This window comes from Fukomys damarensis, unplaced genomic scaffold (genome assembly GCF_012274545.1).
Source record: "Fukomys damarensis isolate Sample0158 unplaced genomic scaffold, DMR_v1.0_HiC HiC_scaffold_13, whole genome shotgun sequence".
NCBI lineage: Eukaryota > Metazoa > Chordata > Mammalia > Rodentia > Bathyergidae > Fukomys > Fukomys damarensis.
In genome coordinates, this window is record NW_022900925.1 from 20718433 (window position 1) to 20739655 (window position 21223).

General features: G+C 49.2%; 2 protein-coding genes across 4 annotated transcripts in view; one reads left to right on the plus strand and one right to left on the minus strand.

Annotated features, from left to right (window-relative positions):
• Window positions 1-1143: 1143 nt before the first annotated feature.
• Spaca3 (sperm acrosome associated 3) lies at window positions 1144-8986 on the plus strand. Of its 2 annotated transcripts, none has more exons than XM_010642390.1 (5): window positions 1144-1344; window positions 4638-4929; window positions 5676-5834; window positions 6269-6347; window positions 8844-8986. In XM_010642390.1, exons 2-5 carry the CDS (start codon window positions 4740-4742, stop codon window positions 8908-8910), a joined length of 495 nt encoding a protein of 164 aa, XP_010640692.1. In that variant the 5' UTR covers window positions 1144-1344; window positions 4638-4739; the 3' UTR covers window positions 8911-8986. The 2 variants fall into 2 exon arrangements, with proteins under 2 accessions (XP_010640692.1, XP_010640693.1); XM_010642391.1 differs by having other exon boundaries at window positions 5715-5834.
• Window positions 8987-18885: 9899 nt separating this feature from the next.
• The window catches only part of Asic2 (acid sensing ion channel subunit 2), a 1045529-nt gene continuing 1043191 nt past the window's right edge, over window positions 18886-21223 (minus strand). Inside the window, exons 9-10 of one of the 2 annotated variants that reach the window (XM_033762894.1) lie at window positions 21131-21199; window positions 18886-19736 (exon numbers count right to left, since the gene is read on the minus strand). In XM_033762894.1, coding sequence (XP_033618785.1) covers window positions 19635-19736; window positions 21131-21199 — 171 coding nt within the window. In that variant the 3' untranslated portion in view covers window positions 18886-19634. The remainder of the gene's footprint in view (window positions 19737-21130; window positions 21200-21223) is intronic. The other variant, XM_033762895.1, reaches the window with a different exon arrangement.

Below are 21223 nucleotides of genomic sequence, written 5' to 3' on the forward strand. Positions count from 1 at the left end.
ACTCCTATGGATCCTATGATCTAAGAGTGGAATGATGATTACAAGGAGCCAAGGGAGTGGGGACACGGGGAATTACCAATTAACAAACAGAAAGGTTTAGTCAAGGAAGACAAATGAGCTTAGAGATCAGCTGCACAATGGTGTACTTATCGTCAATAATCAGGTGTGCACTTAAAAATCTGTGAAGAGGGCAGATTTCTTGTTAAGTGTTATCACACTGAAAAAATTACCACTGAAACATAACCACTCTATTTTGAAATTATATATATATTTGCAACTTTACAAAAAGGAAAATAAAAGATACTGGTACTCGCTTCTGACTTGGTTGCTTGGTTGGCCTGGGCTGGGCCAAGAAGACAGGCTGCTACTAAACATGTGTATGGCTGTGCTCCGCTCTGCTTTTAGTAGCAGTTGCTTCTATTTACTGATTTCCCATCCCTGAGGACTAAGCACTTTATAGATGCTTTGTTGAGCTCTCTTAATCTACCATGAGGTAGATAACGTCATCCCCACTTCAGGAATTAGGAAGCAGAGAGGTTTAGCCACTTTCTCTGGGCCACGCAGCTGGTGTTCTCGAGAGCTTGCCCCTCCAGTAGGTGAGCCTGACCCCAAAGCCCGTGCCCTAGCTGCCGAGTTGTGTGGTTTTCAAACCATGGGGCTCCCATGGGACACAGAGCTGGGTACCACAAGTCCTGTCACTTCATTTCCCTGTCCCTCAAGCTTTAGAGTCAGCGGCATAACTGGGACCCCAGCTTGTGCAGCCAGACCGAGCAGTCACCAACCGGATGGAGGGAATGTGTGGCTTAGCATTAAGGAAGGGGAGGAGCTTTCTGCCAGGCAAAGGAGTCCAGTGGTGAGATGGGCAACTTGGAGGCACCTGCCATCATGCCTGGATCTGTTGGGAGGGTAGTCATCCCTCAAAGTAAAGTACCGTGTGTGTGTGTGAGTGTGTGTGTGTGTGTGTGCACACACAAGCAGCAGTAGGCAAGAAAGGTCAGGAGTGTACACCCCTAACATGCCTTTGAACCTTGAAATTGAGGGGGTCAGGTGGGCTGCTCAGAGCTCAGAGAGTGGGATGGGTTCCAGAAGTTGAGCTCACAGAGCTGGGGAGTTCTAGAAGGCTTAGGTCAGTCTGGAGCCTGCCTCCCCCACTGTCCTCTTACCGCCTGTATCCTGGTACCCAGCAGTATTTCAGGGACGTCCTGAGCTGAAGCAGAGATTTGGGTCACGGCTGCGGCTGTTGTTGTCATCACCACCTCAGCTCTTGTGGGGAGGACCCTTGATCATTGAGGTCCCTGTGCCCTCATCCTAGAGCTGTTAACCTGGCTTGGGCTGGCTCGAGAGGTACACAGTGAAAGCAGGTGTTGGTCAGAGGTGGGGGATTCTGGCCTGGAGGGCTGGGGAGAGGATGGCTGCTCGCAGGTCTGTGGTCTCTGAGTCCCCCAGGTCTGACTCCTCAAACCTCTGTACCTGCTGTGTAATGCTCAGGGTGGATTCACCCTTAGGTCGCTGTACTGTACCGAAATCAAAACCACTCACTGTGTAGCAGGGAGCTTGGTTTCCTCATCTATAAATTAGGCTATTAAGCCTATTGCCCTTGAATTGTAAGAGGATTAGATAAGATTAAGTTAGAAAATATCCAGAAAAGGCCTGATCCAGTGTCTAACAGATCTGAAGGGCTCAGCATGGGTGATTGTTCCCCTCCTTCCTACTCCACACACTTTGATGAGAAGGACTCCTAACGTTGTGGTTGCGACTCCAGTGTATTCTCATTTCAGACACATCCAGTGAGCAATCAAATTATACCTGCAGCTCTGGCTGACTCTCAGGACATGAGGATAAGTTAGCCCAGGCTGCTGTTCTTCAGCAGAAGCTTAGAGATGAAATAGGCTAATGTCCACAGAACAAAGGAAGGGTAGAAGAACAGGGGGCTGTGGGAGAGGGGGGACGCTGGTCCACCAGGAGACTCTCTCTGGAGAACTCAGCCCTATTGTAACCCTTAAAGTCTGAGTAAAAGTTAACAGTGTGGAGGCAAGGAAAGGGCCACCACTGTAGACAGCAAGGTTGTTCTGAGTGGGCAATCTAGCATTTCTGGGATTGAAAGTCTGCGTGAAGAGAGGCTGGCAGGGCTGAATCCCCAAGGACCTTGGTGCCCATGCTTAAGTGAGGGTAGGATCTCGTGAGGAGTGTCACGTGGCTGGGCTTGGTATTTACAAAATTCACTCTGCATGTGTGCAGAAGAGTTTGGAGGAGGGGTTAAAGCTGGAAACGAGGAACTTTCATAAGGAAGCCAGGATGGTGGTTTGAACTTGAGAAAAAAGCAGTGCTCTTGGAGAGTCACCAGGACTTGGATCGATCAGTCAGGGAATGGGTGAAGGATGTGTAATGAAGAAGGAGAAGCAGAGAGGAACAGCTCCATTTTTAGTTTGGACAAGTGGGTGGCCATAGCGTAAACCAAGAGAGAGAAACACAAGGAAGAGCAGGTCTGGGGAAGCAGTAGTTCTATTTTAGATGTCTTAGTTTGAGGTGACTGTGGGGTATCCAAGTTGGAGGGGAGTCATTTGCCTCTGAGGTCGCAGGGAAAGAAAATCAGGGCAGGTTAATAGTGGAGAGTCTGCTGAAGTGGGAGAGATTGGGGTCCAAGGTAGGAAGGCCAGGAAAGCATCTTAGCATTTAAAGCCTGGGTGGAAGCAGAACCCGCAAAGGAGAATAAGAAAGCCAGAGCAGGAGGAGGGAGCCTGGGCAAAGGGAGCATCCTGGGAACCAAGAGAGACAAAGGTTTCAACAGGGTAGTGGTCAGTAGTGTGAAGTGGTGCTGAGGACCCCTATACAATGGGATTTGCTGGGATCCACTGGCTGGGAAAGAGCAGTTTTAGGCTAGTAGTGATGGTAAGGAAGTCAATGTCCTTGAAATTGGGAGGTGAGGGAGCAATGATTTTTTTTCCCCCTAGAAGTTTGGATTCGAAGAGTGGGCAAGAGCTAGGTTAGCATAGGTAAGGGTAATAAAGGAAGGTGTGTAACAGCTGGAGGCTTAACCAAACACGGTACCCACACAGGGCAAGGAGGAGCAGACGGAGACGAGGTCCTGGTGAGGCTAGGGGAGGAGCACTGGCTGAAATCTGGAGCCTGGAGGGAAGATGGGCCTGAATGTGTGTGGAGGCGCCTCCCTCTAACCTGGGGGTGCTGGTGCTGGGGGTGCATGAGGGGAGGGATCAGTTGCAAATGGGGTGGTGGCTAAGGCAGGAAGAGGTTGAATTCCACATGTGATCCTCTTGCTTTTTTCAGTGCAGTGGGAGGTGGGGTGGTCATCTGGAAGCCAATGGGGTGGGGCAGAGTGGAGCTTGGTGTTCCAGGACAATAATGCGGGTTCTGAATCCCCTTCGAGTTAGATGGGAAAACGCCGACCACACACCAGCATGAATACCAGTGCTCATTTTGGTTCATAGAAATAACAGCTAGTCTATTTTTAATGTGAAGAGCTAAGTTCTTTCCATGCCTTTTCTCATTTACTCCCTTAACACTCTGATGAGGCAGGTGTTATCAATGTCCTCACTTTATAGATGAAGAAAATGAGGCTTGGAGGGTATCCAAAGTCTGATACGCACTAAAGGACAGAGAAGGGCTTCGAATCCACTGTAAAGCCACGCCATTAGCATTGTCACCCTCAGTGAGATTTGTTGGGGGCATCGGAGAGCAGGGGCGTCCCCTCTGAGGTTGTGTAGCTGTTTCTTGTTTTGACTCTGAAGAAGGAGAGCAGGTGTGGGGGACAGAGATTGCAAAAGAGGTGGAAAGATGTGTCGGAGAGGGTGGTCAGAGGCCGATGAGAACGGAAGGTTGCAAAGATGGGGAAACATCAAGTGATGAAAGATGCAGGGACAACAGGCCATGGAATGGGTAACGGGACAGAGTGGAGGCGAAGGTCATGAGGCCTGGAGAGGTGAAGGAACCCTGAGGCTAAGGTCAGCGAGAACTAACATCCTCAATGGCATGGGAGAGGACGGAGGGTGAAGTGACAGGATGGGGAGCTTCTAAGAAGGAGGGGTTTTGCAAGCTGATGGTTTAGAGGGGTGGTGGGTTGGACACCTTCAGTACTTCCGGGGGTCCCTGTGTAGGAGGAAGAGTGTTTTCCATGTGAGAGAGCTCCAGGGTGGCAGTGTCCTGGGAGCTCCTGTCTCACTTAAGGTCTGGAGATCAAGGCTTAGCACTAGAAAGGAGGTCCGTTGGCAGTTGGGCTTAAAGGTTGATTTATACCAATGACATTGCTTAGCCCATCCTGTCTGGAATATCTGCTAAGGGCTACATGCCAGTGGGGCTTTGATTCACATCAGCTTTGATCTCAGTCCAAACTTTGACACTTCTTACTCATCAAATCTTGGGCCTCAGACCTAAATAATGCCTAGTGTGCAGTATGGAGCTCAAGTTGTGAGTTTTCCTTCCCATTTCCTTCCTCTTTCCTAGGGTGCTAGGCCATGGTGAGGTTGGGTAGGACTGGAAAGGAGGGGGCTGGGTCTCAGGGAGTATGGCTGGTGTTTCATGGGGGATGCAAGGGAGCTGCGGTGCCCTGTTGGACTGTTCTGTCCATTCCCTTTCTCCTTTCCCAGAGGCACACTCAGATACCTGTCCCTTCTTCTTCCAAGGAGTAGCTATCTGTGAGTGGAGGACCAGGTTTGGTGAGCTGCCCTCCGTCCCAAAGCTCCGCTCTGAGCCTGGGTGTCTTGGACTCCACCTCTGCCACCCATATGGAAGCCAGAAGGAGCTGGGCTCCCAGAAGTTGGCTGTGTCCACCTGTGATGACGTTGCTGGTCCTCTCCTCTCTGCTCAGCTGTCTGGTCACCTGCGGTGAGGCCAAGGTCTACAGTCGCTGTGAGCTGGCCAGAGTGCTCCGGGACTTCGGCCTGGATGGCTACCGGGGATATAGCCTGGCTGACTGTGAGAACCCCTTTCCCTCGCTGGCTACTGGCCTCTGACTCCTCTCTCCCTCCACTCCCTCCTCCTTGTTCAAGGGGGTTTGGTCTTCAAGGGAAGCTTTTTTGAGATTTTAAAACCAGGAGTCAAATGAGATGACAGGTTGGGAAGGCCCAGTTCTGAGTTAGACACACAGTAGGCAGGCAACAGGGGCCAAATTGGAACCATTCCTTCATTTTCCCCTGCTAAGGGACAGACCAGCTTATTCCAGTAAATTTAATCAGCCACGAGGAGCAGATACCCTTACTGAAATGTAGGAAGCAAACTGAACAAATGAGTACTACCAAACTTTTCAAGCTGGTGGCAGCTTTGGGAAGTTGTCTGTGAAATGTAGTCACATCTGGACTCATTTTCCCCCATCCCCTTTGTACATCCCACCCATGTCTTCCTAATCTTGCCTCTAAAGATACAGATCTCATAAATTAACTTGACACACACATTGGGCCCTACTGTGTGCTGAGGAATGAGAAAACGAGGAAGGTTGCAGCCTAAGAGTTGCGAGACCTGAGGTCCAGTCTGGTCTGGACTGATAACTGTGTGTGACCTTGGCGAAGTCACTTTACTCTCTGAACCTTGGTTGATCCATTTGTAAAGCAGGTGGGAAGGTATCTTCCTGATCACCTCGAGGAGGTACATGGGACCTGTGCTCTGATTAGTCTTGTCTGCAGTGTCCCGGCCATGTGACACCAGGCCTGTGTCTGCCCTTGCAGGGGTCTGCCTTGCTTACTTCACAAGTGGCTTCAACACAGGTGCTGTGGACCACGAGGCAGACGGAAGCACCAACAATGGCATCTTCCAGATCAACAGCCGGAAGTGGTGCAAAAATCTCATCCCGGATTCCTCCAACCGGTGCCGGGTGTACTGTTCTGGTAGGATGGGCCTGTATCTTGGGCTGGCTGGGGTTGGGCCTTATACCAGGGTGGGCTTCTTCCCAGCTAATTTTGTTCTCCCTGCCTTTGTGTCTGAGAGGGGTCTCCTTGGAGACATAAGCAACATGCAATGAGGGTGAGGGTAGGTGCTCCATGGGTCTGATACATGGCGTCTCAGCTGGGAGATGGGCCTTAGGGCTATAAGGTGGAGGGAGAAGAGGGATAGAAGAATCCCTGTGTTTCCAGAGATGGGGAGGGGAGAGAAGGAGGGAGGAGGAAGAGGAGGAGGAGGAGGAGAGGTAGAGATAGAGAGGAGGAGAGAGGGAAAGGGAGAGGGAGAGAGGGAGAGAGACAGACAGAGGCAGAGAGATTGATGGACTCTAGACATCCAGCTCTGCCCGTTGCTCCCTCACTGTGTTTCCCTCTCACCCCAGACCTGCTGAACCCTAACCTCAAGGATACTGTTATCTGTGCCATGAAGATTGTCCAAGAGCCCCAGGGTCTGGGCTACTGGTAAGTAATTTGGAATGGAGCTCCCTCTCCAAAGAAGTGTGGACAGGACTGGAGGGTAGCAGCAGGGAACTTAGCCTTTAGCAAGCGTCCACTTTGCCCAAGGCACCATTCCATGCCTTCATCCTTCACGAGTCCTCTCTCTGATGGGCATCACCACCACTGAGGTGTCCACTGATGGCACAGGGTTTCAGGAAGGATGAGCAATTGACTGGTGGTCACTCAGCTACACAGCTAAGCCTGGCTGCTCAAAGAGTTGCCTGTCCTGTGATATCTGCTTAAAGGTTGTCTAGACTAAGTTCTAAGAAGGCTCATTATTTTTTTTTTATCACCTATGGTATCTTTCATCTAAAAACTAAATTTTATATAAAGTCCAAGATATATAACAGATCAAAGAAGCGGTTCTCTGCTTGAAGCAGAGGTGGGGCTCTGGAGCTCCCCCATTGTCAGCCTTCTTTTTTCCCATCTCCTCCCCACGAGGTGGCCATGAAGCTGGCAAGAGAGTGAAATGAGCATTTCATGAGGTGTTTGGTTCACGCAGGTGCCTCTGACTCAGGTGTCCCACAGCCGCCCAGCTTCCTTTGATGGGAGTTTCCTAGTTTCCAACCTTACTTACACTCACATTTCTGGATTAGAAAACATCAGGGCGGGCGCAGTGTCAGGGGGCTGGGGGACCGGGACCATGGACAGAAGTGACAGAATGAGAAGAAAATTTGGGACAATTGAATATCAGCCCAAGAATACAAGGAAGGAGGAGAAAGTAGAGGCAGGGTTGGGGGAGATCTGCTGGGATATCTTTGTAGGGGTCTCAGGGAGAGGTGTACAAGCGGTGGACATGAGAGGAGTCGGGCACGATGGACTGTTGGGAGGATATAGGGACAGCTGAGATGTGAATGAGGAGGGAGAGAAGGGAGGTACAGGTGACTGAATCTAGAGAAGGCTTGGAGACGGGTCCCGAAATGGCTACAGCTCTGGATGTGTGTTGCTGTGAGAGCAGTAAAAAGCCCAAGGCACCAAGGCTGGGTCAGAAGGCTCTGCAAGACATAGTGCATGGTCCATGACTTCAAGAAAGATTCAGCTTAAAGAAGAATGAAATTATGTCATCGGAAGGAAAGTGGATAGATCTGGAGGTCATGTTCATTGAAATAAGCCAGACTTGGAAAGCCAAGTACTACATGTTTTCCCCAATACATGGAATCTTGAAAAAAAATAGTAAGATATGAAAGTAAAAGGGAGATCATTATTAGACAAAAGGAAGGAAATAAGAGGGAGGGGAAAGAAGATACAAGGGAGGGTGGGATGGATGTAATCAAAACATGCACATGCATGAAAATACCACACTGCAACTCAATATTCTATACAATTAAAATGCACTAATAAAATACATAAAAATAAAATTGGGAGGGGAGAATGCAGGCTCAGCACTGAACCAAGGGCTTGAGGACTGGGGGCCACCACGCTGGGATAGAAGAAATTTGCCCTTATGGGTTTAAAAAAATAGCTCTCTTTTCTACACTGGGAAATTTATATAAATTCACGGCATGAGAACCCCTGAGAGGAGGTGGCTTTGACTAGCACAGAAAATGGTCCCAGAAGATGGAAGAAGGGCTTGTCTTCCTTCATGGCATCCACTGACACTGAGGACGCAGCTGTACCAGGCTCCAGGAGGAGCCGAGACCCATCTTCGCCCACACGGATCTTACAGTCTGGTGGCAGGGGCTGACAGGCCAGTTGATCTCTCTTGGTTGACAGATTTATAGAGGTCTTTTAGGGCACTCTTGATCCTTGGGCTCCGTGGCCTCCACATTACAGAGAACATTAGGTATTAGAACTTGGGACTCCTGGCAACTTGGGTCCCAGGACCCATGGCCTTGATTATCACCTCAAGATATCTGCTGTGAGCTGGAACAGGGTAATGGTCCTAAAAGAGCCTATGAACAATAGGAACCAACAGTGGAAGGACCCAGACTGGCAGCCAGGGATGGCTGGGTGTGGGCACGGTCCTGTCATTTACTACTTGTGGCCTTTGGGTAAGTATTTTGCACCTCAGCCTGAGTTTTTCACTTGGAAAACTAGAACATAATATCTCCCATTCTACGTAAGAGGGCTGCTGGGGACAGAAAGGGGGGTGATAAATGGGTGTTGGATGTCATGGTGCTATGTATACTGCAAAATGTTATGTGGCACCACTGTCACCGAAACACAAGGGTGTGGGAAAAGAGCCTCATACCTGAGCATCGGGCTCCTCTGGGTCTTTGCCAATGACTTGTGAGCAAACTGAGCATATAAAGAAGCCAGGTATTGATTTTTTAGGGCCATTCTCTTCCTTTACATTCTTTTTTCTCTAGAGGCTTCTTGCTTGTTCGCTCAGTTTGCTTGTCCCCCCTTCCCAGCCTCTCCCCTTGCCTGGCTTAGAGCCTGCATCCCCTTCCTGCTCTTCTCTCAGCAGTGCCCGGGGCTGCAGCTGACATGGTCTCTCTGCCTGTTCTCTGTCCTCAGGGAGACCTGGAGGCATCATTGCCAGGGCAAGGAGCTGAGCGACTGGGTGGATGGCTGTGACTTCTAGGACCCTCTGGATGCACAGCATTCTGGGAAATGTGTCCCAGACTTGGGAAGACAAACCAATTAATAAAATATAGTTTAACTCGAGCATGGTTCTCAGCAGCCTGTGTGTCTGCAGGTGCTGAGTTGCAGTCAAATCACCTTGTTGTCTCCTCGCCTCATCTAGGGCTGGGTGTCAGGTGAATTCCAAAAATCCTACCACAGAAAGCTTGCCTCCCTTCCTGGTTACCGAGGGCAGGTGGTCAGTGCCTTCGCTGCCTACACCTGGCAACAATTTAGCCTAGGGTTGCCAGATTTAGCAAAGGAAAGAAAGAAAGAAAGAAAGAAAGAAAGAAAGAAAGAAAGAAAGAAAGAAAGAAACAGTGAACAAGAATAACAAAAATTGGTTGCCTCTTTTAAATTTAAATTTTGAATATACAAATAATTTTAACTGTGCTTTCCCAGTATTGTATGGAGTATATTTACATTTAAAAATCACTTGTAGCTGGGCATGGTGGCATATGCTTATAATCCCAGCACTCTGGAAGGCTGAGGCAAGAGGACTTCAAGTTTGAGCTTAGCCAGGGCAACTTGGAGAGACTTTGTCTCAAAATAAAAAGTGAAATATCATCTGGGAATGCAGCTCGGTGTGAAGTTACTAGGTTCAACTTTTCCTATTGAACAAAAAAACAATGACTTGTATATATGAAATTCAAATGTAACTGGAGCATCCTATAGTTTACCTGGTAACTCTGGTTGGGTCTGGGGCTGTGCACCTCTAGCTTGTTTAGAAAGGTCCTGGGACATTTATTTATTTCACTCTGGTGGCACATGTACCCATGGTGCCTCGGCCCTCCCTCTGGTGCGGGCTAGGCTAACATACTGGTGCCTCCATGGGTTGGTGTGCCTAGGCAGCAGGTGCCCCACCACACGGGCTTCCGTAGCACCCAGCACCCTGCTCCACAGTGCCCTCTAGAGGTGGAGATTCAGGTGTCACTCATTGTAAGCGGTGTATACTTCCTAGATAAGGAAGCGACCATACATTGCAGACCACTGCTAGGAGGCTGGCTTTCAGGCAGCAGAATGCACAGCTAGTACAGTTGGCTGTCTCTCTTGGTATGTGGGAAACATGGAAGAAGGCAGTGCTGTCCCTCACTGACAGGTAGCCCTGTGCCTCTGTACACCTCTGTCTGAAGGAGGAAGGTGGGCAGCGTCTCAGGGTCAGCTACAGTGGGTGTGGGGGCAAAAGCAGTCACCATGGTGACGAGGTGATGTGTGAGAAGGCTGAGTCCTGAGTTTGGGTGGTGGGTTTTTCTGGAAAGGCTGCACAGAACCCTACTGTACATACAGAACTGTTGGTTGAGCCATGGCTGATAACTGCTGGGGAAGACACTACCATGTCATCCATCACACCTGGCCTCACAACTGACTTGTGATCTCTGAATGCCACCAGAGGGATGACCCAGCACAGAGCATTGGTGTTCTGGACAAGGGGATGACAAAATGTGGAAGCTGCTCGTACATGTGAGCGGGAGTGGAGGATCTTGGTAAGAGAAGGGGCATCAATGACTAATCATTACACACAGGTAAGGGGTGACTGCTGTCGCTCTAATGTGAAAGCAAACACAAGTGCCTACTATGTGCCATGTTATCTCTAACTTAGATCCTAGAGCAGTAACTATGATAGAGGTGCCTTTACTTTCCCTGTTCTAGAGATGTGGAGGGGAGACATCTGCACCTGGGTCAGTATGACTCCCCGTGTGCCCTCTGCCACTGTGCTTCTTAAGGGATTGCTGCTGTGGGTCCCCCAGGCAGAGACCCAGGGCCCATCCGTCTTTCAGTGATTCATGCTTTCTGCTTCATGTGCAGACATCTGGGCCTGTGGTGCTTGATGACCTCACTGGGTTCCATTCATCATGTCCCGGAAAGGAGCCCAGGAGAGGAGAGTTGAGGCTTTTAGGCCCAAAGGGAGAGCTGATAAAAGGAGGCCCTGGGCTGGCATGATGGTCTCAGGCTCTGCAAGGTGGCCCCCGGGAAGGGTCAGGCCCGGCCATGGGACCCTGGAGGCCTGGGCTGAGGGATTGAGTAGGAGCAGGGGGAGATGGAGAAGGAGTCTCCAGGGGAACGTGCCTTGGAGGCCAAGGCCAAACCAGGGAGGCCCCACCTGGGGTGGGGGTTAAACACTGAACAGGCCCACCAGGAACTGGAAGCCAGATTGTGCTAGGCTCAGAGCCTCATTCCTAAGAGAGATGTTGGTTTGGTTAGGGTGACCAGGATTTGTCCTGGTGCCTCCTTGTTTATGTATCACTCTCTCAACCCGAATTCAATCATTAAGGTCCTGCCTATTTTACCTTCTCAATATCTCTGGAAACTGTTCCTCCTTCCTACCCCCACACAAGTTGCTTTAAGTCAAGCTCTCTTCACTTCCTCTCTGGGACAACAGTGGCTTCCTGTGAGTGTCCCTCCCTCTAACCTTGTCCCTTGCCATTACCCTTTTCTCCCTTAGAATGAGCTGTCTCTCTCTCTCTCTCTCTTAAGTTTGCATTCATGCTGCCAAAGCAAGCACTGTCTCTCTCTTTCTTATGCTTGCCTCATCCTGACCTTGGTAGCTTTTTTCACCTTCAGGTTGAAGTTCAAGTTCTTTGTCTTGGTATACAAGGTTTGCCATGGCCAAGGCTTAGCTGACCACTATAGATTTATCCTCCACCTGTGCAGATACATTTGCTTAGCTGGTGTGTACTGTAGCAAGTAGGTCGTTGAGAGTAGCGTGCTGCTCCATACCTTCTTCCATTGTTACCATCCGTCCCTCATTCATTAACCGCAGCTCATAAACCCTGTCCTTTGGATGAACAAGCTAATTGTATTGCAAGACCTTTGCACCTGCTCTTGCCTTTCTGGAACATCACTTCTTCAGAACTTTGAGTGGCTATTTATTTTCCTTTGGTCAGATTTTACTTCAATTTTTTTACCTCTTCAGAATGACTCTGACCACCATAGCACGTACCACTGTCTGAAATGATTTCATGCTTATCTGAATTTATGTGCATCCTTTCTTTGGTCTCCAAACATTAGATTGTTAGTACCATGAGATCAGGAAATTCGTGTCTTCCTTCTCTCCCCAGCACCTAGAATAGTGACTGGCACATAGTACTCAATAAAGGCATGAATCTGTTGAGCGTACAATTAATGTGTGAGTGAACAAATGGTAGGCACTCCGATAATGTTTGTAGGGCCAGTTAATGAATGGGTCATGATACCCTTTAATGTGTAACAGTTCATTCAGTGGCATTGCTTAAGAACTACTATGTGCCAGGCCATACCCTGCAGGTGGACAGACTGTCCCTCCTGAATCCTCTTGGGGAGATCCTCTGCCTTTCAGGGGGACCACCCTGGCTGCTCTCCATTCACACAAGTGACCCTCACCTCTCAGTTCAGGCAGAGCTAGAGAAGTGGGGTTTTCTCCCAGATCCTAGCAGCCTGATCTTGGGAATGTCACTCCTCCCTCTGGAGCTCAGCATTTCACCTGGGCAAGAGTTGCTAATGAAGTTCACCTCACACCCTCCTGTCAGCTGCATGGTGTCTGTCAGTAATGTACAGAGCAGGCTCCCTGTCTGCTTTCCTCAAGCTCTGGGATGCCCAGCTCTACCCACCTAGCCTCAGAGGGATGGATGGATGCAGGTGTCACCTGCCCCAGTGACCAGGACTTTCTTGGGAGACCTGCACTGTGTCCTCCTCATTGTTGGCTCAGAAGGAGGAAGAAGGAGAAGGGGGAGAAAGGGGATAGTTGTGGATAGAGTGGCAGAGATTGCTACGGAAAGTGGGAAGAAGCAAGTGAGTTGAGTCAGCTTTGTCAAGCTCCCCATTCTTGGACTGGTTTGGCTCCAGGAGACGGATTTGAAATGGGTTTTTCTGTATCTTTTGCTCTGGGGTTGGCTAGCTACTCAGGTGCTGTCTTTCTCTTCCTGCACATGTAGGTGAAGGAGGGGCTGATTTTGGTGGCTGAGGGAGGCTTTGCCGACATCCTTCCTGGGTGGGGTCTCATTGTGCTTCCTGTGGGGTATGTGGCTTCAGCTGCATATGGTTGATTTTTCCCACTCTGAGCACTGGCCCGAAGCTTCCAGACTGTGGAAGCTGGCCCGGTCAGATGCAGTCCAGCATTCCCCGGACTCTGTGGGTGGCAGATGTGCCACCACTTCTTACCCCTGTGCCAGACATTGCAAAGTGAGTATAGGCTTCTATCTTACTGAGCCAGAATGTTCCAGAAACCCTTCCCAACCCTCCAACAGCAGCCTCTCTTGATGAAGTTGGCACATGGAAGGGAGCCTCTTTATCATCTGTGACCTTCCACGGGTCAGGTGTTGCAGTGACACTTTCTCAGTGAATCGGACTACCTTTGCAGCAAATGGAGGAGGCAGATGGTCATCTCCACTTTTAGTAGAAAACTGCCCTTCAGAGAAGTTCTAGAGCAGTAGTGGCGAACCTGTGGCATGCAGAACCCTCTCTGTCAGCACACGAGCCAAGTTGCCCCAGCAGCCGAGCTTCAGATAACGGCTTTTTTTTTTTTTCTAAACTAAAACCTCAGTATTCAGGTTTAATTGTGGTGTTGGCACTTCAGGACAAATAAGTGCGTTCTGAGTTGCAATGTGGGCACTTGGTTTCTGCAAGTTTCGCCATCACTGTTCTAGAGCTTGCCCGAGATGTCACAATTGAAGTGGCCGGGATTTGGATGGGGCTGTCGGGCTGCAAAGGCTGTGCTTTCTCTTCAGCACATCCCAGCCTCCATTGCTGTCCAGTACATGAATTCTCAGAGCCTCTGCCCAGCTGGAGTCTGAGCTTCATGACAGACAACCTCCGAGTGTCTGGCCCAGTGCCCAGTACACAGAAGATGTGCAGAAAATTCTCAGAACGACTGGCTCAAGGTGCAGATCCCAGCCCTCATCCCATTGTGTCTTCCTGTCTCTTCCTTCTAAGACTGGTAGAGCTGGGTGTTGGTGCCCACCTATCAGTCACTTTGTATTAGGCCTATTTTAAGTTCCATAAAATTCCTTTTGAAAAGGAGCCACGGAAGTCTGAATTACATTAAAGATAAATGGTCCATAAAAGTGGTAAATTGGCCGAATGAGCATAACATACAGAACAGATTCAGAGAGGCAAGGCATCCAAATACCCGCTCCTCAAGTCTAACTCATAACCATTATCAGGATTAAACAAAAACAAAAACAAAAACAAATGGAAAGCCGCCATTTCAGTCCTGCTTAGAAATGAACAAGACGCAGCAGCAGGGCTCGCCCAGGGCTCAGCAGAAGTGAGAGAGCATTGGGCACGTGTTTCGTGGCTGTTCTGACTGCAGTGGTCATGGCCTTGAAAAACTAGGCCAGAGGGAATCTCTGCAAATGGGATGCCACGGTTCCTTCTGATGTACACAGGTCTCCCAGCCCTCAAAGACCTCCACGTGCATAAAATAATTTCATGAAATTACATTCCAAGTTTTTCTGTTCAGATTCATTTTCTGCTTGTTCATTCACTTTGCCATCTGTGAGGAGGCGCTAGCTCAAAAGCTGCTGCAGGTGGGGAAACAGAGGCTGCCAAAGGTTTAAAAAAATTAAGGGAGGAAAAAAAAATCCCTCAAAATTGATCGAATCTTATCTTTTCTTTTTTCCCTCTTCTTGCAAATTGAAAAATGACAGTCATTATGTCATTTTTTTTTTTTTTTTTTTTTTTTTTGTACCAGGGATCAAACTTGGGCCTTTGGGCTTTTGAGGCAGGCGGTGGAATCACTGAGCCAAATCCCGGGCCTGTTTTTTTTGGATTTTTCTTCCTCCCATTATGTCATTTTTGGAGACGACTTTTTTTTTTTTTTTTTTTTTTTTTTTTTTTTTTTTTTTTGGTGGTACTGGCAGGTTCTTTTGGAGGACTGTTTAACATTTTCTAGACCAAGGAGACTTTGGCTGGCACCGGAGGATCTTCACAGGTTCCAGATGGGCTCTGGGCACCTGTTAACAGTCTCATAGACAGTTAAGAGGGGGGAATCACACACCAGTAGGACTATCTGTCCCCTTTCCACTCCTCTCCTTTGATACAAAGGAAATGGAGGCCTGCAGAAATGAACTGTCAAAAGTCATGTGGTCAGTTTATAGCAGGAATAGGTTAGAAACTCAGTCTTTTGATACTCTGTCCAAAACACTTGTCAACCTATTGTTTTGCTTTTAAAAACAAGCATGGGATTCATCAAATGCAAAACTGACTTAGCAGGAGATTCTCCTCCTCCACCTGTTCCCAGACAAGGTTGGGTCTTATCCAGGTTCATGCCCCCTTGCCCCATGCTCAACCTGGTAGCTTTAGCAAGGGATAAACACCTGCATGAAAAGATTCTATGTACTGAGGGGCAAGAATTTTGAACAAGAGGGGACAGAGTCATTAGCTCAAAAAATTAAGCTTTGGCTTGGGAAATGTTTTCACAAACTTTTGAGGGTAGAGGGAGGAGGAGCTTGAAGGATAGTGGGCATGAGGCCCTCTCAGAATGATGACCAAGCCCTTCGCTTCAACACCTGTGCATTCTTCAGTGATCATAAGGACATTTTCTCCTCTTGCCTCTTTGCTAGGGCTCCCTGGGACCTATGTCCAGGCCCTTCTCCAGCCCCTCAGGCCTTGCATGTACCTCTCTTTCATGCTTTTTCAACGGAGAGCTGATCATGTCTTTCATAGTCAATTCAGTTTATGAATCCCATGAGGCCAAATGCCTGGCATCTAACAGTCAAGTTGAATGATTGGAGCTCCCTCCTTGGGTCCTCCTGTTCCCTTCCTCCCTCTGCCAGGAAGCTTTTTCTGTGCAGCATGGCATCTGCCTTGGCTCTGTGTAGATCAGGGCTGGTTGAGCTTCCCCTGCAGAAGCAAATCCCTTGCTCTCTGTCACAGGGAGCTCACTGATGGGACCTTATAGAGCCCTTCCGTGTGGACAGAGTAATCAAGTCAAAATCTCTGAGGCTGTGGAGAAAGCAGGAACTAGGTTTCCCCTTGGGCTGCTGAGCACACTACGTAACAGGCTCCTGCCCATGGATGGGTGGCCTCTGACTGCCCCATGCCTCTCAACAGCTCTCATGATTCTTGCCAGGATCCTGTCTGCAGAGACCCTTTGGGACCTGTAGTCTCCCTATCCTCTGTGCTGGTGGCTCCATCAACTTTTCGCTAGGCTTGCTCATGGTTAAAACTGTCACAAAAATAGCTTCAGAGCTGGAAGGAGGAAAATAAAATAATTCTGGTGCCTCTTTGCTAAAAACAACAAAGCAGCAGCCTGTAAGCAGCCAGCTCTCTCCAGCATGGGCATCACAGGAGGGCTCATTCCTTTCCCTTGCCAGTCTCACAGATTCCCTGTCTGACGTCGTGTGCCATTCAGTACTTTAGCTGACCCTCTGAGGCCACAGGGAAGCCAGCCTTGTGGTTGGACTTGTGATTACATCCACCTTCCAACTTTTGTGTCATCACTTGGATCACGTCTGAAAATGTGACATATTGAGTCTCCTCTGTCCACCCAATCTCTCTGTGTCTTCACTGAAGAAATGATTCCACACAGAGTTTGACAGTATAATAAAAAACACCTGACCACTCACTGGAATTTATGTTGTATCTTCTGTTAACAACCAATTAGTGATCAGAAGTTTGCTATTGACATGCTCTTTTGAATTTGAATTTCATATATATACCTTTAGACAAGGTAAGTATATAAGACTGCTCAAAGCTGAAGAAAGCCAAGATTCCCAAATCAGGAGGGGTGCATAGATATGCAGGGCCCAAAGCAATCCCAATATGTTCATATATTCTTTTCTCCATCACAAATTGATCTCCCTTTTTTTGTTGTTTCCTGAAAGGAAGCCAGAAATCCAATGAAGCAGTTCAAATTGCAACTTAAGCTATAGATTTTTAAAAATTTACGAAGCTATTAAACTGAAACAAGGCAGAAGCATCCAATTGACTACCAACTATTTGAACAGACATTTCATTTGCTTCCTGTCCCTGATAGGAGCAGTCTGAGGGCACCCTTTAGGTCCCTGTCCTTCTGAGGGGTGATTTTGTGTCTGGAGGGGGACTCCCATGCTCTGGCAAAATCTGGAAGAATGAGCTCTTTCAGACATGCCTTTTTTGTGAGTTCTCTTGGTAGGTTAACAAATGGAATCAGGAGCCTCGGAATTTAAGAGTCTAGTGCATGGCTATTGTATTGGGGGACACTGGGCCAGTTTCTGCCTCCTTTCTTAGAAACTTAGGGCATTAGGCTATGTGGTCCAAAAGCCCCATGGTAGGAAGGATAGGGATCCCTAAAGATGCCCACCTCCCAATCCCTGGAACCTGTGCCTAGGCAACCTTACATGGTAGATGGATCTCTGAACATGCGATAAATTAACCTAGCAGAGAGAGAGAGAGAAATTATCCTGGATTGTCTGCCAAACCCAATATGGTCACCAGGTGGAGTCCCAGTGGAGGAGGGACGAGGGAGAAGTCAGACTTAGAAGGAGATAGGGTAATGGGCGGTCAGAGTAAGTGATGCAAGAAGGACTCAACTTGTCATGGTAGCTTTGAAGAGGCAGGAAGAGGCCTTGGTTTTGGAACGTGCGAGGGTTCCAGAAGCTCGAAAAAGGAAGGAAGTGGATTTTCCCTTGGAGCCCCCAGAAAGCACCGTGGTTTTGTGGACACCTAGATTTTAGCCCAGCGAGACTTGCGTCAGACATCTCACCTGTGGAATAGTAAGACAATGCATCTGTGCTGTCTCAAACCACAAAGTGGCAATTTGCTACCCCAGTGATAGAAAGCAACACAGAGCCTCTGCTAGATACTTCGCACTCTAAGAGTGAAAGCCTAGCTTTGCTAACAGCTGAATCAACCCCAGCTGAGAGGGCTTGGGGAAGGAATCATGGGGAACCGTACTGGAAATTGTAGCAACAACTTTTCTTTGTGTTAGTGGGTCATTAGGAGAGGCAAGGGGAGAAGGAGAAAGGGAAGAAGTGGAGGAGGAGGAGGAAGAGAGGAAGAGAGGAAGAGAAGGTCAAGAAGAAGAAGAGAGGGATGAGGAGGAGGAAGAGAAAGAGGAAGGAAACAAGAGGATGGTGTAGAGGACCAGAACCCTGACTTAGTCTGGCCAGTGCTTTCTGTGCATGTGTGTATGAAGGGAAGCCACCAGCCACTGTAAGCTTTTCTTCACTGTTTTTGGGAGAGCCTGGTTGGCAGTGGTTGAGTTGGTGGGGAGAACCAAAAGGTAAGCTCAGGGGACTGTTGTTGTGGGACTAGCATGGTGTCAGGAGGACAAGAACTGCACCTAAATAGGAAGCTCTCACTTACTACCAAGAAGCTTAAAAGGTCCTGGCCCCTGTGTCCTGGAGAGGCACTTCCCAACCTCCTGGCTACCTGAACACCCTCTCAGGAACATGGTGAGCAAGGTGACAAGGTGCCTTCTGGAGGGACAAGGCAAGTTGCTTTGCTGGGGGAGAGGAGGTGTGTGGAGAAGAGGAGGTCAGGTGGACTATAGCCTGGGAGGAAGCCCAACTCACAGAGAGGGCTGGTTAGAGTCAGTGTCACAGACAGAGGGCCTCCCTCGGGCCTCAGAGGCCTCTTGATGGTTTTCAGGAGTGGGTAGCCTGCCTCTTCTTCGCGCCACGTGGTCTGGGAAGCATCCTGCAGGACATGGCTGTAATCTGTTAGTGGGTCATGCAGTCATTGACAAAGTTGTGATCAACCATTTTCATAAGAGTACTAAGAGTTAATATAGAGTGTAGATGTTTTGTGGAGGGAGGTGCTATTGCATGAAACATTGGCTACACAGCAGCAGGTTTGGTCTAGCAGGTCTAGCTTTTTTCTGAGCCCTCAGGGATGGAGACCAGGATGTGGAGAAAAGGCAGAAATGACGCAGTCATTTCCACAAGACCAGCTTTTAATATGACTGTGATTTGAAGCAGGAATAAATAAACTCCAAAGAAAATGGGAAAAAACCAAACCAAACCTCAGAACATCAAAACAAAAACCATAAAACAGAGCAGAACAAAACAAATCTCCGACAGACAAACCAAAGTCCCCCAAATTAAAAAGAATCAGACTGTACAAGCTGTGTCACAGGGAGAGAAGAATGACGTAGCTCCATGGATGGAGACCGGGGTCACCCAGGCCACTGTGTCACCTCCACAGGCTGTGGGGTCGGTCGTGGGGAGTTTGGTGTTGTTCACCTTCAGTGCCAGATCCCCATGGGCCGTTTCAGTGGGAAAGGGGTTTGCGGGCAGGTGAAGAACCTTCACAAACGACACAAGGATCCACAGTAGTAGAGTTCTGCGATTTCCCTCTTGACTGCGCAGCGCTGACTCCAGCCTGCCCTCACGGACCAGCTGGGAATCTGGTCCCACTGCACAGGCCCAAGTGGGCGCTGGAAACCACACGGAGGAATGTCATGTACAAGACAGACGGAGAGTGGTGCTGTAAGAAGTCTGAGCATGCAGGTGCTTTATACATCTGGCAGTGAGATGTGATGGCAGGTTGGTTCTGGGACAGTTCCAGAGTGTGACTCATCTCTCCTACGAGGGACGCACGGTGGGGCCCAGGGACGCTTCACGTGAGACGTGGCCGGAGCGAGGTTTGGTAGAAGTCTGCAATGTGTGCATAGGGGGCTCTTGCTTCTTTCCATCATCAGGGGCCATCCCACCTGAGCTTGCTGTCCCCTGTCCTGGATCTTGGGCCTTAAGGTCTGTTGGAGGGTGCTGGGTGGCCCGAGGGGTGTCAGCAGGCAATCTCCTCCAAGGTGCCCAAGGCCGTCTGCAGGGGCACATTCACAGTGTGGCTGATGGTTTCAGAGTGGTTTGGCATCGTGTCACAAGTACTCTGCAGGGGAAGGGAAGGTGGGTGTCTATCATTCATTCAGCAAAAATTCATTGCAAGGTCAAAAATTCATCTACAGGTCAGCACCAGAGCTGATCAGACATTTAGGGTGAGGGCCACAGGGAGGAGCAGCTGTGACTCTCGGAGCAAACGGAAGCTGGTATGGCTCTAAGTGTTTAGTTGGCTCCAGGCTGCAGCGGGCAGGAGGCGGTAAGAGATGGGAGCAGGGAGATTCCCTGGAGGCTCTGCCAGGAATTGGGGGATATATGATGTGCATAGGTGGAGGAGGAGAAGCAGGGTGGAGGGGAGGCCGTAACTCTGAGACAATTTGAAAGAAGGAGGGGAAGTGAGGGTAAGGAGGTAGCCACCAGTTGCTGAGCACTTACTGTTATCTAGATACTGTGCTGATCCATTTTTCAGCATCGTCTCTTAATCCCCATGACAAACCTCTGAGACCCTGTGATCTGATGCAGATGCTCAGGGAGGTTCGGTAACTTGCGCCCCTCCCGGGTGCATAGCTAGGAATAGGGAAACCTGGGATCCAGCCCAAAGTCAGAGCACTCTCTACACTGCCCTCTCTTTCCCCGGAGGTTGCCTTCTGTCTTCCTGCAGAAGGTGTTGGAGCTGAGAGATCAAAGCAAGATTTTTAGCTCGAGAGATAGGTAGGGACAGCATCTCGAACAGAAATAGGAGGCCATACAGCAGAAGGGCTGGGCCATTCATGATTGGTTGAGTTGGGGGGTAACAGCCACTCAATGGAGGTGTCCTAGGTGCCAATTTGGGGTCCCCCCACTGGGAGGGGAAAGTTGGTAATACCTGCACTGGTCAGCCAAGACCTGAGCCAGGAGTAGACTGAGTTTGGGAGGAGAATGATGGACAACCATAACAGGTGGTGCCTCTCTGGCAAAAGGAAAGAAGCAAAGTAGGGCAGTGGTAAGAGATGCCTAGATTGCAGCTCTGATGCTCAAAAGCTGTGTGACATTGACCTCTGGGCCGCAGTGGCCTCAGATACAAAAAGAAGATAAAGACAGACCTTACTGTAGAGTGACAGTGTGGCTGCAATAACTTGGTCCACACAAGCACGCAGGACAGTGCCCAGCAATGTACCATGGGCATTATTGCTACTACCACCTTCACAGAGCCCCATGCTCTGGGTCCCCTTCAAGTGCTGGCAGTACTCTGCTTAGATTTGGCCACCCCTAGAGAGTAAGGAAGTAGACCTATGAGAGCCTCTCTTGCTCTACTCAGGCTGTGAGATGATGGCCTGGGAGAAGCTGAACTGGGCCAGTAGGACCCTCCTGGGATCAGCTGCATCCGTGGCTCACCCATTGGCCCTTGGAGTGAGGTTTGGTTGGAGTGTCCTTGGACTGTGGGACTGACCCTGGAATTGCCCTTACCACGTTCTCATCATGGCTCCCTTCATCCTCCTCTTTGCCAAGCAGGTCTAATAGCTTCTCTTTGATCAGCTGCAAAAAAAAAAAAAAAAAAAA

What these genes read in the sequence shown, in the direction of transcription:
- Spaca3 (XM_010642390.1), top strand. Translation starts at nt 4,740, where the DNA reads ATGGAAGCCAGAAGGAGCTGGGCTCCCAGAAGTTGGCTGTGTCCACCT. An exon ending in GTGCCGGGTGTACTGTTCTG is followed by an intron (nt 5,835 to 6,268) that starts GTAGGATGGGCC and finishes CTCTCACCCCAG; the next exon opens with ACCTGCTGAACCCTAACCTC. An exon ending in CCCCAGGGTCTGGGCTACTG is followed by an intron (nt 6,348 to 8,843) that starts GTAAGTAATTTG and finishes CTCTGTCCTCAG; the next exon opens with GGAGACCTGGAGGCATCATT.